The 18,957-nt window shown below is 45.2% G+C and overlaps 1 protein-coding gene across 6 annotated transcripts in view; it reads right to left on the bottom strand.

Annotated features, from left to right (window-relative positions):
• Window positions 1-18,957, bottom strand: part of DOCK10 (dedicator of cytokinesis 10) — a 500,094-nt gene that overhangs the window by 223,647 nt on the left and 257,490 nt on the right. For all 6 annotated transcript variants that reach the window (XM_077290787.1, XM_077290784.1, XM_077290788.1 and 3 more), the window contains exon 3: window positions 13,495-13,584. In XM_077290787.1, coding sequence (XP_077146902.1) covers window positions 13,495-13,584 — 90 coding nt within the window. The remainder of the gene's footprint in view (window positions 1-13,494; window positions 13,585-18,957) is intronic.

Here is an 18,957-nt window from a genome sequence, read left to right as displayed (position 1 = left end):
TTAACTAGTGGGACAGTTTTATAGGTTGGGTTGATACAGATGCGGCGATACTAAATATGTGTACTTTTATTGTTTTTTTTTTTTGTATTTAGATAAAGGAATGTATTTATGGGAACAGTATACAGTATATATTTTTTCTTTATTTAGGAATTTTGTTTTTATATTTTTTTACACATCTAAATATTTTTTTACTTTATAACATTGCCCCGGGGGGCAACATCATGTTATAAGGTCAGATCGCTGATCTGACACTTTGCAATGCACTATGTCAGATAAGCGATCTGATGTGCACTGTTCCTGTCTTACCAGCGCCTGCTCTGAGCAGGCGCTTGGTAAGCCACCTCCCTGCAGGACCCGGAAGTAGCCCCGTGGCCATTTTGGATCCGGGGCCTGCAGGGAGGAGACGCTCGGTACAAGGTGAGCACATCGCCTTGTACCGAGGGTCTCAGGGAAGCCTGCAGGGTGCCTCCTCCCTGCACGATGCTTCCCTATGCCCCCCGGAATGCTGCGATCATGTTTGATCGCAGTGTGCCGGGGGTTAATGTGCCGGGGCGGTCTGTGACCACTCCTGGCACATAGTGCCGGATGTCAGCTGCGATAGTCAGCTGACACCCAGCTGCGATCGGCCGCGCTCCCCCCCGTGATCGCTATGACGTACTATCCCGTCCCTGGGAATTAAGTCCCAGGTCATCTTGACGGGATAGTACGTCCAATGGGATTAAGGGGTTAAAAATGCTATTTTTCACAGGCCTGTATCCATGATTGTAATAATAGAGAACCGTGTGCACTACTAAGGAAGGTGCCGTAGTAGGATCCCACACCATGAAGTAATACAAAATAAATTAGGCACTAGGCAGACGCTGCGTTTTTCTCCAGGCACGTGCGCACATTCAGGTCCCCTGGCTTGTTTACCATTGGGGTTTTTCCCCTTTAGACGCCCCATACTCTTGTGAAAGTGACCATACCGAGACGTGCCTCACTAAAATCCACAGGATTCCCACGAATCCCTGACACTCCTGTATAGTTTGTAATTGATAAAGGCCAGATGCGGCCGAAACATTTTGCCTTGACTACATTAAAGGGTATGTGCACACGTCAGGATTTCTTGCAGAACAAAACCGGACATTTTCTGCAAGAAATCCGCATGCGGATTTTTCGCGTTTTTCTCACGTTTTCCTCGCTTTTTTTGTGGATTTTTCCGGAGGTTCTGGGATGCAATAATATAGTGGGAAATCCGCAAAAAATCCGCAAAATAATGAACATGCTGCGTTTTTTTCCTCGATGCGTTTTTTTCGCAGACAAAAAGCAACACATGCACAAAAATTGCGGAATGCATTCTAAATGATGGGATGCATATGTATGCGTATTTTAAGCGTTTTTATAGCGAAAAATCCGCAAGAAATCCTGACGTGTGCACATAGCCTAAAAGTAAAAAAAATCATGTTGAGTGCCTAGTTTATTTTGTATGTATCCATGATTGTATCATAGTTTATGTATAGACGGTGATTTCTGTACGACAAAGCCTGAAAGCAACGCAAGAGTCAGTGCCACATTCCAACACAACAATCTTTTAAATCATTAACAGAGTTTGATCTAAAACATTGCCCATTGATCTGCAGCGTTTTAGCGCTAAAAAACGCATGTGTTTTTTTTTCTATACTTAATATTAAAAACGCATGCGTTTTGACGCGTTTTCGGCAACGCATGCGTTTTTTGACGCGTGCGTTTAGTTGCAGAAATGCAACCTGTAGTAATTTCTAGCAGCGTTTTTTTGCCGCAAAAAAACGCATGCGTTTATTCGCGGCAAAAAAATGTATTGCTGTCTATGTAAACGCATGCGTTTTTAAGCACATGCGTTTGCTTGCATTAAAAACGCATGCGTTTTTATAGAAAAACACAAGAAAACACAAGAAAAAACAAGAAAACCCTAACCCTAAACACAAGAAAAAACAAGAAAACCCTAACCCTAACCCTAGGGTTACTAGGGATTCTAACCCTTACCCTAAGGTTAGGATCCCTAGTAACCCTAGGGATCCTAACCCTAACCCTAACCCTAGGGATCCTAACCCTAACCCTTAGGGTTAGGATCCTAACCCTTAGGGTTACTAGGGATCCTAACCCTAACCCTAGGGATCCTAACCCTAACACTTAGGGTTAGGGTCCTAACCCTTAGGGTTAGGGTTAGGATCCCTAGGGTTAGGATCCCTAGGGTTACTAGGGATCCTAACCCTAACCCTAACCCTAGCTATTTCTGTTTAAAGTGGGTTTTCTAGTTGATTTTGATGATTGGCAGCTGTCACACACTTCTCAGCATGCGTTTAAAAAACGCAAATGCAGGAAAAAATGCATGTAAACGCGGCAAAACGCCGCATTTTTTTTTCTGCATGCAAAAACGCATGCGTCTAAAAAATGCAGCGTTTGCATTCGTTTACATGCGTTTTTTCACCACATGCGTTTTTTTTAAAAACGCTGCAGATCAAAACGCAAGTGTGAAACCAGCCTAAGACAGAGGTTCCTCTCTCAGCTATATTTGTGTGCCATTCAGAATATAAGCCACAGGTCCATGGATTCTTTCAGAAACACAAGGCCGAAACTTGTGCGAGAAATTTGAGTGATCAAAAAGAGGAGCAATAAAGGTGGACCATGGTTGAAAGTGGGGTATTATGGATAATGATAAATTATTATATACTGCTATGGGGCTGCATTATACCTCTATGGGGGCTGAATTATACTGCTATGGGGGTGCATTATACTATGGGGTGCATTATACTCCTATGGGGGTGCATTATACTGTTATGGGGCTGCATTATACTATGGGGTGTATTATAATAAGGGGGTGCATCATAGTACTATAGTGTGTATTATACTGCTATGGCGGTGCATTATACTGCTATGGGGGTGCATTGTACTGCTGTGGGGGTGCATTGTACTGCTATGGGGCTGCATTATACTATGGGGGTGCATTATACTGCTATGGCGGTGCATTATACTGCTATGGGGTGCATTATATACTGCTATGGGGGTGCATTATACTATGAGGTGCATTATACTCTTATGGGGGTGCATTATAGTACTATAGTGTGCATTATACTTCTATGGGGCTGAATTATACTATGGGGGTGCATTATATAGCTATGGGCTGCATTATACTGCTATGGAGGAGCATTATACCGCTATGTGGATGCATTATACAACTATGGGGGTGTATTATACTGCTATGGAGCTGCATTATACCGCTATGGTGGTGCATTATACTATATATGACTATGGGGTACATTATACTACTATGGGAGTGCATCATACTGGTATATATGACTATGGGGTACATTATACTATTATGGATGACTATGGGAGCAATATGGAGAGACATGAGGCAGAATGGGAGGACACATGGGGTCCAGAATGAGGGATATTATTACTGTAGGGGCTAATTAAAAGATATTATTTTTGAGGATACTGTTTTCAACGTGGGGGAGGAGAGGTCCTGTTACTGTGCAGGCGTCACGGTCGCTTTTTTCTTCACCTGGCGTAGTATAGAGGTTGGGGAAAAATTGTGGAATGTGCTCTAGATAACTGCGTTATTTTCTGCAGAGACGAGTCCTGGCTAAAAGAAGTGATGGTGGTGTGCGCTGTTATGACCCCAGTGGACAGGGTCTCAGAGGAACGTGTAAGTCTGCAAGATACAAAAATCCAGCTCATAGGGCTGTGGCAACTGGGTTGACCAAATAGCTACTCCTAACGCCAACACTAGAAGTAGCCGGGGATCATGCCTACGGTGATCGCTAGATGACTCGCGCCAGCCGGAGAATCTAACTACCCCTAGGAGAAGAAAACAAAGACCTCTCTTGCCTCCAGAGAAAGGGACCCCAAAGCAAGATACAAGCCCCCCACAAATAATAACGGTGAGGTAAGAGGAAATGACAAACACAGAAATGAACCAGGTTCAGCAAAGAGAGGCCAGCTTACTAATAGCAGAATATAGCAAGATAACTTATCTGGTCAACAAAAACCCTATAAAAATCCACGCTGGAGATTCAAGAACCCCCGAACCGTCTAACGGTCCGGGGGGAGAACACCAGCCCCCTAGAGCTTCCAGCAAAGGTCAGGATACAGATAGGAACAAGCTGGACAAAAATACCAAACAAAACAAAAGCAAAAAGCAAAGAAGCAGACTTAGCTTGAAAAACAGGAACCAGGATCAGAGGACAAGAGCACAACAGATTAGCTCTGATTTCAACGATGCCAGGCATTGAACTGAAGGTCCAGGGAGCTTATATAGCAACGCCCCTGAACTAACGGCCCAGGTGAGGATATAGAAAAAGACAGACGCTCCAGAGTCAAATCACTAATGACCACTAGAGGGAGCAAAAAGCAAAATCACAACTTTTCCCCCCCCCCTTAGAGAGGGGTCACCGAACCCTCACCACGACCACCAGGGCGATCAGGATGAGCGGCGTGAAAGGCACGAACTAAATCGGCCGCATGAACATCAGATGCGACCACCCAGGAATTATCTTCCTGACCATAGCCCTTCCACTTGACCAGGTACTGAAGCCTCCGCCTGGAGAGACGAGAATCCAAGATCTTCTCCACCACGTACTCCAACTCGCCCTCAACCAACACCGGAGCAGGAGGCTCAGCAGAAGGAACCACAGGCACAACGTACCGCCGCAACAAGGACCTATGAAACACGTTGTGGATAGCAAACGACACAGGAAGATCCAGGCGAAAGGATACAGGATTAAGAATTTCCAATATCTTGTAAGGACCAATAAAACGAGGTTTAAATTTGGGAGAGGAAACCTTCATAGGAACAAAGCGGGAAGAAAGCCACACCAAATCCCCAACACGTAGTCGGGGACCCACACCGCGGCGGCGGTTGGCAAAGCGCTGAGCCCTCTCCTGTGACAACTTCAAGTTGTCCACCACAAGATTCCAGATCCGCTGCAACCTATCCACCACAGAATCCACCCCAGGGCAGTCAGAAGGTTCCACATGACCCGAAGAAAAACGAGGGTGGAAACCAGAGTTGCAGAAAAACGGCGAAACCAAGGTGGCGGAACTAGCCCGATTATTAAGGGCAAACTCAGCTAACGGCAAGAAGGTCACCCAATCGTCCTGATCAGCAGAGACAAAACACCTCAAATAAGCCTCCAAAGTCTGATTAGTTCGCTCCGTCTGTCCATTAGTCTGAGGATGGAAAGCAGACGAAAATGACAAGTCAATGCCCATCCTACTACAAAAGGATCGCCAGAATCTGGAAACGAACTGGGATCCTCTGTCTGACACAATATTCTCAGGGATGCCGTGCAAACGAACCACGTTCTGGAAAAACACAGGAACCAGATCGGAAGAGGAAGGCAGCTTAGGCAAAGGAACCAAATGGACCATCTTGGAGAAGCGATCACATATCACCCAGATAACAGACATGCCCTGAGACACCGGAAGATCAGAAATGAAATCCATGGAGATATGTGTCCAAGGTCTCTTAGGGACAGGCAAGGGCAAGAGCAACCCGCTGGCACGAGAACAGCAAGGCTTAGCTCGAGCACAAGTCCCACAGGACTGTACAAATGACCGCACATCCCTAGACAAGGAAGGCCACCAAAAGGATCTGGCCACCAGATCTCTGGTGCCAAAAATTCCTGGGTGACCTGCCAACACCGAGGAATGAACCTCGGAAATGACTCTGCTGGTCCACTTAACAGGCACAAACAGTCTGTCAGGTGGACAAGAATCAGGCCTATCAGCCTGAAATCTCTGCAACACACGTCGCAGATCTGGAGAAATAGCTGACAAGATAATACCATCCTTAAGAATACCAACAGGTTCAGCAACTCCAGGAGCATCAGGCACAAAGCTCCTGGAAAGAGCATCGGCCTTCACATTCTTTGAACCTGGTAAATACGAGACAACAAAGTCAAAACGGGAGAAAAACAATGACCAGCGGGCCTGTCTAGGATTCAGGCGTTTAGCAGACTCGAGATACATCAGATTTTTGTGATCAGTCAAGACCACCACACGATGCTTAGCACCCTCGAGCCAATGACGCCACTCCTCAAATGCCCATTTCATGGCCAACAACTCCCGATTGCCCACATCATAATTTCGCTCCGCAGGCGAAAACTTCCTAGAGAAAAAGGCGCAAGGTCTCATAACAGAGCAACCAGGGCCTCTCTGCGACAAAACGGCCCCTGCTCCAATCTCTGAAGCATCCACCTCAACTTGAAAGGGAAGCGAGACATCAGGCTGGCACAAAACAGGCGCCGAAGTAAACCGACGTTTCAACTCCTGGAAAGCCTCCACGGCAGCAGGAGCCCAATTAACCACATCGGAGCCCTTCTTGGTCATATCCGTCAAAGGTTTCACAATGCTAGAAAAGTTAGCGATAAAACGACGGTAGAAGTTAGCGAAACCCAAGAACTTCTGAACACTCTTAACTGACGAGGGCTGAGTCCAATCAAGAATAGCTCGGACCTTGACTGGGTCCATCTCCACAGCAGAAGGGGAAAAAATGAACCCCAAAAAGGGAACCTTCTGTACACCAAAAAGACACTTTGAGCCCTTGACAAACAAAGAATTTTCACGCAAAATTTTAAAGACCATCCTGACCTGCTCCACATGCGAGTCCCAATTATCAGAAAAAACCAGAATATCATCCAGATAAACGATCAGAAATTTATCCAGATAGTTCCGGAAAATGTCATGCATAAAGGACTGAAAAACTGAAGGGGCATTAGAGAGCCCAAAAGGCATCACCAAGTACTCAAAATGACCTTCGGGCGTATTGAATGCGGTTTTCCATTCATCCCCTTGCTTAATGCGCACAAGGTTGTACGCACCACGAAGGTCTATCTTGGTAAACCACTTGGCACCTTTAATCCGGGCAAACAAGTCAGACAACAGCGGCAAAGGATACTGAAATTTGACAGTGATCTTATTTAAAAGCCGATAGTCAATACAAGGCCTCAAAGATCCGTCCTTTTTAGCCACAAAAAAGAATCCCGCACCAAGAGGGGAAGAAGACGGACGGATGTGTCCTTTCTCCAGAGACTCCTTGATATATGAACGCATAGCGGTATGTTCAGGTATCGACAGATTAAACAGTCTTCCCTTAGGAAATTTACTGCCTGGAATCAAATCTATTGCACAGTCACATTCCCTATGAGGAGGCAATGCACTGGACCTGGACTCGCTAAAGACATCCTGATAATCAGACAAGTACTCCGGAACTTCCGAAGGCGTAGAAGAAGCAATAGACACAGGCAGGGAATCCTCATGAATACCACGACAGCCCCAACTAGACACTGACATAGCCTTCCAGTCAAGGACTGGATTATGGGTCTGTAACCATGGCAGCCCCAAAACAACCAAATCATGCATTTTATGTAGAACGAGAAAACGTATCACCTCGCGGTGTTCAGGAGTCATGCACATGGTAACCTGTGTCCAATACTGCGGCTTATTTTCTGCCAATGGCGTAGCATCAATACCCCTAAGAGGGATAGGATTTTCTAATGGTTCAAGAACAAAACCACAGCGCTTAGCAAATGAGAGATCCATAAGACTCAGGGCAGCACCTGAATCTACAAACGCCATGACAGGAGAAGATGACAGTGAGCAAATCAAAGTTACAGACAGAATAAACTTAGGATGCAAATTACCAATGGTGACAGGACTAACAACCTTAGATATACGTTTAGAGCATGCTGAGATAACATGTGTAGAATCACCACAGTAGTAGCACAAGCCATTCCGGCGTCTATGAATTTTCCTCTCATTTCTAGTCAGGATTCTATCACATTGCATCAAATCAGGTGTCCGTTCAGACAACACCATGAGGGAATTTGCGGTTTTTCTATCACATTGCATCACATCAGGTGTCTGTTCAGACAACAACATGAGGGAATTTGCGGTTTTGCGCTCCCGCAACCGCCGGTCAATTTGAATAGCCAGGGACATGGTATCATTCAGACCTGTGGGAATGGGAAAACCCACCATAACATTCTTAATGGCCTCAGAAAGGCCATTTCTAAAATTAGCGGCCAGTGCACACTCGTTCCAATGTGTCAGCACGGACCATTTCCGAAATTTTTGGCAATACACCTCAGCCTCGTCCTGGCCCTGAGACATAGCCAGCAAGGCTTTCTCTGCCTGAATCTCAAGATTGGGTTCCTCATAAAGTAAACCGAGCGCCAGAAAAAACGCATCAATATCAGCCAATGCCGGATCTCCTGGCGCCAACGAAAAAGCCCAATCCTGAGGGTCACCCCGTAAGAATGAAATAACAATTTTTACTTGTTGAGCAGAGTCTCCAGACGAACAAGGTTTCAGGGACAAAAATAATTTACAATTATTCCTGAAATTCCTAAACTTAAATCGGTCTCCTGAAAACAGTTCAGGAATCGGAATCTTGGGTTCAGGCCTAGGATTTCTGGTAACATAATCTTGTATACCCTGCACACGAGCGGCAAGCTGGTCCACACTTGTAATCAAGGTCTGGACATTCATGTCTGCAGCAAGCTTAAGCCACTCTGAGGTAAAGGGGAAAAGAAAAAAAAAAATGAGAGAGGGAAAAAAAAACTCAAAATTTTCTTTCTTATAATCCCACTTCTGCAATGCATTAAACATTTAATACTGGCCTGGCATACTGTTATGACCCCAGTGGACAGGGTCTCAGAGGAACGTGTAAGTCTGCAAGATACAAAAATCCAGCTCATAGGGCTGTGGCAACTGGGTTGACCAAATAGCTACTCCTAACGCCAACACTAGAAGTAGCCGGGGATCATGCCTACGGTGATCGCTAGATGACTCGCACCAGCCGGAGAATCTAACTACCCCTAGGAGAAGAAAACAAAGACCTCTCTTGCCTCCAGAGAAAGGGACCCCAAAGCAAGATACAAGCCCCCCACAAATAATAACGGTGAGGTAAGAGGAAATGACAAACACAGAAATGAACCAGGTTCAGCAAAGAGAGGCCAGCTTACTAATAGCAGAATATAGCAAGATAACTTATCTGGTCAACAAAAACCCTATAAAAATCCACGCTGGAGATTCAAGAACCCCCGAACCGTCTAACGGTCCGGGGGGAGAACACCAGCCCCCTAGAGCTTCCAGCAAAGGTCAGGATACAGATAGGAACAAGCTGGACAAAAATACCAAACAAAACAAAAGCAAAAAGCAAAGAAGCAGACTTAGCTTGAAAAACAGGAACCAGGATCAGAGGACAAGAGCACAACAGATTAGCTCTGATTTCAACGATGCCAGGCATTGAACTGAAGGTCCAGGGAGCTTATATAGCAACGCCCCTGAACTAACGGCCCAGGTGAGGATATAGAAAAAGACAGACGCTCCAGAGTCAAATCACTAATGACCACTAGAGGGAGCAAAAAGCAAAATCACAACAGTGCGCTGGATGAAGATGAAAAGCGAAGATGAATGACTTCAACTAGAGATGTCACTGGTGAGTCAGTGTGTTACCTGTACACTGACACTATACATTGTATACTAATAAAGCGCTCCTGTGTATAATGTCACCGATGATGACGCCTGCAACCTGCAATTGTGATTGTAATAATTATAGGGGATAACTCAGGAGACTCTTTGCGTGGAACAAGACAACTACAGGGCACAGTTTTATAAGTGGTAAAGTCTATATTATCACACGGTGATTCAAACAGGTGCAGAGAGAAACCCAAGTCCACAACACTTGGTGCAAATATCAAATGCAGCTCAGCAGTCTATAGGAAACTTCAGAGGAAAATGCAATCACGCAGAAAGTCTATGAAGCACAATTATTCTTGAGGATACTTGATGCGAATAAGTCCTTGCTTAGTCCACAACACAGATAGATATGCTTATAAGGCAGTTCAAATAATATCTTAGCTCAACCAGGGAGGTCTGGGTAATAGTCTCAGGTTCTTGCAGAGCAGAAACAGCTTACATGTCCAGAAAATGCAGATGGAAGCAAATACGAGCAGCAGATGAAGGAGGATTACTGGAACTGGTGTATGCAGCAGGAACTCAGAGCAGAGTAGCAGGATAACCCCACAGGTTCACAGAAGCAGGTATATAGCCAGGGAGTCACCAGAGGTCAGGAGCTGGATGCAAGGCAGAATACTCTAGCACAGACTGAAGGCTGGGGTGGAGTTTTATAGCAGGAAGACAGTGCACATGAGACCAAAGACGCCATATTGGAAAAGGGCAGTAATGCACAAAAAGGTAATAAAAAATGTTCAGAGTCCCGACAGTGATATTCCTCATTACTTTTCTGCCCTTCTATTTGCCTTGGCTTCTAGTTTCTTCTGCACAAGACCGCATATATGAGGCATACAGGTAGGACTATATTCAGAATTCTAGAACCTGCATGCCCAAATTAATAGCTTAGGTACGTCCTAGGGGGTGACAGATTCCCTTTAAAGAAATTGTCTATCTTTGGGGACATTTTTTTAATCATTTACGAATGTCACTAAATCACATCTAACCTCAAAACAATATACTTCATGTGAAGTATAGATCACTATCGTATTGATTTCCCACAATGTAGGTAATGTGCTCTGCACTATGTAATGTATACCTCATTAGATGTTTTTAGCTTTTTTCTACTGTATTATCCCACAGATCACACAATGGCGTCAGGGATAAATATGAAGAGTGCGGAGCATCGTCACTTTACCTCTGACCCCTCCATCCATAGATTAGTGATTATGTGATTACAGGTAAACTACACGGCTATGATAACACATTAGGTAATGCTTTGTAGCACATTGTACAAGTAGCCCTTTGTTTGCTTTGACTTTGTGGTTTGCTTCCATAATGTAGATTTTATGATCTGCCTCTGATGATATTTTAGACAGATTGCTTCTGTCCTTTTCGTCTGCCAATAATCCCATTGTTGATGTAAACACAATTATTCGGCTTGCCCACAATAACCAGCCATTGCTATTTTTCAGCTCCAGCTTGGAATACAGGCATTTCTATCAGAGCATGGTTAAAGGAACAGTATTGTAAAAGCATTTATACATTACACATGGTGAGCGCAGCAGATGAAACTGGCTCACCATGGGGCTGATACATTTTATAAATGCAGCTTTCAGATTAGTAATTTAAAGAGAATGTGTCACCAGATTTTTGCTTCCCCAGCTGAGAGCAGCATAATGTAGGGGCAGAGACCTGGATTCCAGTGATATATCATTTACTGGACTTATTGTGCAGTTTTGATAAAATCGCATTTCTCTTCTGCATAGCTAGCAGTTCTCTGAATGCTGAGCTCTCTATAGCCCCGCCCACATCACTGAATCACAGCTTTCTGTGTACACTACGCATAGGCAGAAAGCTGCTAATCAGTTGTGGGGCGGGATTACGCAGATTAGCCTGACTGGTCTGCACATGAGACCTAGTCCTCTAGTAATCCTCTCCTTGTGACAAAACACTAATTGAATTGAAAAAATAAAAAATTGAGTCCGCACCAACAGCACGCCAGATCATCAGCACATACTGGTCACAGCTGACTTTGCGTTACATTGCCAATCGCGGAATTTGGGTGCTCATTCAAGTGAAAAGTAAGTCCAAACAAATATACTGGTATAGAAGACGAAGAGCACTCACCCTCCGCAAACTTTTTCAGACTTTGTTCTGGCATCATATAAATAGCAGGAACATAGGGGGAGAACAGTGGATCCAAAAGACGACGGCCTTTCGCGCTGCCGCGCTTCTACAGGTCTAGATGGCCATCTAGACCCGTAGAAGCGCGGCAGCGCAAAACGGCCGTCGTCTTTTGGATCCACTGTTCTCCCTATATGTTCTTGCTATTTATATGATGCCAGAATAAAGACTGAAAAAGTTTGCGGAGGGTGAGTGCTCTTCTTCTTCTATACCAGTATACTAATTGTATTGAAACTACAGCACACAGCCTAGTAAGTCACACATCCCTGGGATCAGGGTTTCAGCCTCTACATTATTCTGCTGATAGATTTCCATTAAAAAACAAGCAGCTTTGTAAAAACAAGCACATTTGCATTTTACCTCTTATTAAAACTCAGGTGGGAAGTTCTATAGAGCTAATAAGTATGGAGGACTACATTGCAGCAGGTATACTAATCCTCCAGAGATAATCTTCAGGTGATAAAATAGTGATTTTATCAAAACTCCAGCAAGCATCCCAGTAACTGACACATCCCTGGAATCAGGGTCTCTATTTCAACACCATGATGCTCTCAGATTAGGTGAAAAGGCACCAGACTCCGTTTCAAGCTCCTGGACTCTAATGTAAGGTCTACTCCACCTGTCATGTGCCATTTTTTAATAGCGATGTGTAGCAGACAATGGCTGTGTCTCCTACCTCTGCACCCGCCATTGCCTGCACCTAAACTTTATAAATTCTCAGGCAAGTTTATGGAAGTGCAATTAGATTTGTTTTTAATAAGCACAGGAAGTATTGACCTGCAAATGTACAATGTAGAAGCTCATGGATTCTTTTTCACAGGAGAACTGTTTGTACTAATAGTCTGCGGCTTATTCATTACTGGCACACAGCGATCTCAGCAATGTCCTGGGTTCTCCTTTACTTACACATTATGGTCATGTTTATTAAATATTTCAGACAAAGTAGAACCGGCGAATATAACTATAAGGCTATGTGCACACGTAAGAAAAGAGGTGCAGAATTTTCTGGACAAAATCCGCATCTCCTGGCAGAATCCGCAGCCGCGGATTTGCCGCGGTTTTTATGCGGATTTTGTGCGGTTTTTATGCGGAATTGATGCGGATTTTGTGCGGATTTTCAGCGGTTTTTGCCACTGCGGAATTTTAACATGGAGGGGTGCAGAAACGCTGCAGATCCGCACAAAAGAAATGACATGCCCTTCTTTGAAATCCGCAGCAATTCCGCACTGATTTTTCGCGGCACCATCTGCACAGCTATTTTTTTTTTCCATTGAATAACATTATACTGTACATCACAGTGCGGATCTGCAGCGTTTCTGCGCTTAAAAATCCGCTGCGGATCCGCAGTAAATCCGCATTGTGTGCACATAACCTTATTATTAGGCTTCATTCACAAGACTGTATTTTTGCTCCGAGTGCTGTGCGTGGAAATAACTGATGGAGCTCGGACCAACGATATTCATCAGGGCGGCTCAGATATTTTCATACTGACTGGATGCTTGCGGAGAATAATCGCAGCATATACTAGTCTCTCGTGTGTTTCGGATGACACTCACTTATTGAAGTCTATCAGTGCGCACCAAAAAATCAGATCCCCTACAGATCAACCATATAGCATCCGATTTTTACGGATACATTGCAGTTCTTACTTGTAAATTTTAATAACTGCTGAAGTATAAAAGCGGATGCCATATGCATAAAATTAAAGATGAAAAATCGTCTATTTTTTCTGGATGAAAACCGGATTATTTTTTTATACCCTCATGTGAACTTAGCCTTCTATTGCATACATTTCATGTTCTAACTATTAGAGAAATGTTTCATTATTACCTCTTTGACCAACAAATGTTCAGCTTTCTGTTCAGCATCTTCGGGTACTGTGGAATAGACTGTTTCTATACCCAGGGGGATGGTTTCTACCTGTTGATGGAAAATGTATAGATTTAATAAATTACTACTAGCACAATATAGACTAGTGTTCTTCAACTAGTGGCTCAAGAGAGCCCTCGAGAGCCACATTTGCTTGAGAGCCACATTAGCCCTCGAGAGCCACGGTAGCTTGAAAGCCACATTAGCCCTCGAGAGCCACAGTAGCTTGAGAGCTACAGTAGCTTGAGAACCACATTATCCCTCGAGAACCACATTAGTTTGAGAGCCACACCAGCCCTTGAGAGCCACATTAGCTTCAGAGCCACAGTAGCTTGAGAGCCACATTAGCCCTCGAGAGCCACATTAGCTTGAGAGCCACACTAGCCCTCGAGAGCCACAGTAGCTTGAGAGCTACAGTAGCTTGAGAACCACATTAGCCCTCGAGAGCCACATTAGCTTGAGAGCCACATTAGCCCTCAAGAGCCACATTAGCTTCAGAGCCACAGTAGCTTCAGAGCCACAGTAGCTTGAGAGCCACATTAGCTTCAGAGCCACAGTAGCTAGAGAGCCACATTAGCCCTTGAGAGACAAACTAGCTTAAGAGCCACACTAGCCCTCGAGAACCACATAAGCTTGAGAGCCACAGTAACTTGAGAGCCACATTAGCCCTTGAGAGGCACTTTAGCCCTCGATAGCCACAATAGCCCTCAAGAGCCAAATTAGCTTCAGAGCCACAGTAGCTTGAGAGCCACATTAGCTCTCGAGAGCCACATTAGCTTAAGAGCCACACTAGCCCTCAAGAACCACATAAGTTTATGAGCCACATTAGCCATCGAGACCCACAGTAGCTTGAGAGCCACATTAGCCCTCGAGAACCACATTAGTTTGAGAGCCACACTAGCCCTTGAGAGCCAAATTAGCTTGAGAGCCACTGTAGCTTGGGAGCCACATTAGCCCTCGAGAGCTACATTAGCTTGAGTAGCCCTAGAGGACCACATAAGCTTGAGAGCCACATTAGCTTGAGAGCTACAGTAGCTTGAGAACCACATTAGCCCTTGAGAGCCACATTAGCTTGAGAGCCACATTAGCCCTCGAGAGCCACATTAGCTTGAGATCCACACTAGCCCTCGAGAACCACATAAGCTTGAGATCCACATTAGCCATCGAGAGCCACAGTAGCTTGACAGCCACATTAGCGCCCGATAGCCACATTAGCTTGAGAGCCACATTAGCGCTCGATAGCCGCATTTTTTCCACAATTTTTTCTATTATCCTTGATGTGAGGCCAGGGCGAGGCCGGTGTCTGAGCCCCAGGTGGATGAGTATAGAGCAACTGGGTGAGCTGTAATCAAGTTTCTAACATAGGGGATACCTACATCCGCCATGGATTTATTTTTCTTTTCAGATTTTATTGGACTTAATTGAAAATGACTTTTAACCTGAAAGTTGTATTACTTCGGGACTTGTTGGCTATAGGTTTTGATATACAGTGCCTTGCGAAAGTGTTCGGCCCCCTGGAACTTTTCAACCTTTTCCCACATATCATGCTTCAAACATAAAGATGCCAAATGTAAATTTTTGGTGAAGAATCAACAAGTGGAACACAATTGTGAAGTTGAATGAAATCTATTGGTTATTTTACATTTTTGTGCGAAATTCAAAAACTGAAAAGTGGGGCGTGCAATATTATTCGGCCCCTTTACTTTCAGTGCAGCAAATTCACTCCAGAAGTTCATTGTGGATCTCTGAATGATCCAATGTTGTCCTAAATGCCTAATGATGATAAATATAATCCACCTATGTGTAATCAAGTCTCCGTATAAATGCACCTGCTCTGTGATAGTCTCAGGGTTCTGTTTGAAGCACAGAGAGCATCATGAAGACCAAGGAACACAACAGACAGGTCAGTGATACTGTTGTGGAGAAGTTTAAAGCCACATTTGGATACTAAATGATTTCCAAAACTTAAACATCCCAAGGAGCACTGTGCGAGCGATCATATTGAAATAGGAGTATCATAACACTGCAAATCTACCAAGACCCGGCCGTCCCTCTAAACTTTCATCTCAAACAAGGAGAAGACTGATCAGAAATGCAGCCAAGAGGCCCATGATCACTCTGGATCAACTGCAGAGATCTACAGCTGAGGTGGGACAGTCTGTCCATAGGACAACAATCAGTCGTACACTTCACAAATCTGGCCTTTATGGAAGAGTGGCAAGAAGAAAGCCATTTCTCATACCCAAGAAGGTGCTCTGGTTAGATGAAACCAAAATCGAACTTTTTGGCAACAATGCCAAAAGATATGTTTGGCGTAAAGGCAACACAGCTCATCACTCTGAACCCACCATCCCCACTGTCAAACACGGTGGTGGCAGCATCATGGTTTGGGCCTGCTTTTCTTCAGCAGGGACAGGGAAGATGGTTAAAATTGATGGGAAGATGGATGGAGCCAAATACAGGACCATTCTTGAAGAAAACCTGTTGGAGTCTGCAAAAGACCTGAGACTGGGACGGAGATTTGTCTTCCAAGACAATGATCCTAAACATAAAGCAAAATCTACAATGGAATGGTTCACAAATAAACATATCCAAGTGTTAGAATGGCCAAGTCAAAGTCCAGACCTCAATCCAATCGAGAATCTGTGGAAAGAGCTGAAAACTGCTGTTGACAAACGATCTGCATCAAACCTCACTGAGCTCGAGCTGTTTGCCAAGGAAGAATGGGCAAGAATTTCAGTCTCCCGATGTACAAAACCAATAGAGACATACCCCAAGCGACTTGCAGCTGTAATCGCAGCAAAAGGTGGCGCAACAAAGTGTTAAGTTAAAGGGGCCGAATTGCACGCCCCACTTTTCAGTTTTTGAATTTCCACAACAATTTAAAATAAGCAATAAATTTCGTTCAACTTCACAATTGTGTTCCACTTGTTGTTGATTCTAGAATCTTCACCAAAAATGCACATTTGGTATCTTTATGTTTGAAGCATGATATGTGGGAAAAGGTTGAAAAGTTCCAGGGGGCCGAACAGTTTCGCAAGGCACTGTACAGTTATAAATTAGATTTCTTTTTGTACTCAGTAATCTTATGTTGCTGAATCCTTTGTTACTTGATTGTTCTGAATTTCTTTTCAATGAAAACCAGATTAAACATAAAAATGTTAAAATATGCAAGTGAAATTATAAATCTGACAAATATTGCTGGATACATTAGAGAGATTGTCAATTTTTATGATAGATGACCTATCCTTAGGATAGGTTATCAATAACAGATTGGTTGGGGCAGGGCCGGACTGGCCATAGGGCAGTTCTGGCAAATGCCAGAAGGGCCGATGGCAGTAGTGGGCCGCTTGAGTGTGCCGCTGTCGGCACTCTTCCCCCCGCTGTTGCGGCACACTCCCGGCCCCGCATTCAACTATACCGGCGTCATAGACGCCGGTACAGTTGAATGCAATGATGGAGGAGAGAGCGTCTACAGACGCCCCCTCTCCCATCATTCCCCGCTCTGCCTGCCGCTGACACTGCGGGTGCGCGATGACGTCATATCATCGCGCACCTGTAGTGTGACCGGGCGCCGGGCAGACTGCAGCTGCTGAGACCGGAGCCAGAGGAGAGCAGCGCGGGGCACGAGGAGAGAGGTGAGTAGAGTGTTTGTTTTTTTTTTTAACAAAGAGTGATGAGTGGATTGTGGAGCTATTGGGGGGGGGGGACTGCCTGCCTGCCTGCATTCCATTCTATGGGGGCTGCCTGCCTGCATTCCATTCTATGGGGGCTGCCTGCCTGCATTCCATTCTATGGGGGCTGCCTGCCTGCATTCCATTCTATGGGGGCTGCCTGCCTGCATTCCATTCTATGGGGTCTGCCTGCCTGCATTCCATTCTATGGGGGCTGCCTGCCTGCATTCCATTCTATGGGGGCTGCCTGCCTGCATTCCATTCTATGGGGGCTGCCTGCCTGCATTCCATTCTATGGGGGCTGCCTGCCTGCAGTACATTCTATGGGGGCTGCCTGCCTGCAGTACATTCTATGGGGGCTGCCTGCCTGCATTCCATTCTATGGGGGCTGCCTGCCTGCATTCCATTCTATGGGGGCTGCCTGCCTGCATTCCATTCTATGGGGTCTGCCTGCCTGCATTCCATTCTATGGGGGCTGCCTGCCTGCATTCCATTCTATGGGGGCTGCCTGCCTGCATTCCATTCTATGGGGGCTGCCTGCCTGCATTCCATTCTATGGGGGCTGCCTGCCTGCATTCCATTCTATGGGGGCTGCCTGCCTGCAGTACATTCTATGGGGGCTGCCTGCCTGCAGTACATTCTATGGGGGCTGCCTGCCTGCAGTACATTCTGTGGGGGCTGCCTGCATTACATTCTATGGGGGCTGTGCTGCATTATATTGTATGGTGGCTGCCTGCATTACATTCTATGGGGCTGGCTGCATTATATTCTATGGGGCTGGCTGCATTCCATTCCATGGGCATGTGCTGCATTATATTCTATGGGGCTGGCTGCATTCCATTCCATGGGCCTGTGCTGCATTATATTCTATGGGGCTGGCTGCATTCCATGGGCCTGTGCTGCATTATATTCTATGGGGCTGGCTGCATTCCATTCTATGGGCCTGTGCTGCATTATATTCTATGGGGTTGGCTGCATTCCATTCTATTGGAGCTGTGCTGCATTATATTCTGTGGGGCTGTGCTGCATTATATTCTATGGGGCTGTGCTGCATTGCATTCTATGGGGCTGTGCTGCATTAAATTCTATGGGGCTGGCTGCATTACATTCTATGGGGGCTGTGCTGTATTACATTCTATGGGGGCTGTGCTGCATTACATTCTATGGGGGCTGTGCTGTATTACATTCTATGGGGGCTGTGCTGTATTACATTCTATGGGGGCTGTGCTGTATTATAGTCTATGGGGGCTGTGCTGCATTACATTCTATGGGGGCTGTGCTGCATTAAATTCTATGGGGCTGGCTGCATTACATTCTATGGGGGCTGTGCTGTATTACATTCTATGGGGGCTGTGCTGCATTACATTCTATGGGGGCTGTGCTGTATTACATTCTATGGGACTGGGCTGCATTGCATTCTATGGGTGCTGTGCTGTATTACATTCTATGGGGCTGTGCTGTATTATAGTCTATGGGGGCTGAGCTGTATTACATTCTATGGGGCTGTGCTGTATTACATTCTATGGGGGTTGTGCTGTATTACATTCTATAGGGACTGTGCTGCATTACATTCTATGGGGACTGTGCTGCATTACATTCTATGGGGGCTGTGCTGCATTACATTCTATGGGGGGCTGTGCTGCATTACATTCTATGGGGGCTGTGCTGCATTACATTCTATGGGGGCTGTGCAGCATTACATTCTATGGGGGCTGGGCTGCATTACATTCTATGGGGACTGTGCTGTATT

This window comes from Ranitomeya variabilis, chromosome 2 (assembly GCF_051348905.1).
Source record: "Ranitomeya variabilis isolate aRanVar5 chromosome 2, aRanVar5.hap1, whole genome shotgun sequence".
NCBI classification, from domain to species: Eukaryota; Metazoa; Chordata; class Amphibia; order Anura; family Dendrobatidae; genus Ranitomeya; species Ranitomeya variabilis.
The sequence above is the reverse complement of the archived record's forward strand: the minus strand, read 5'-3'. Positions and strand labels throughout refer to the sequence as shown.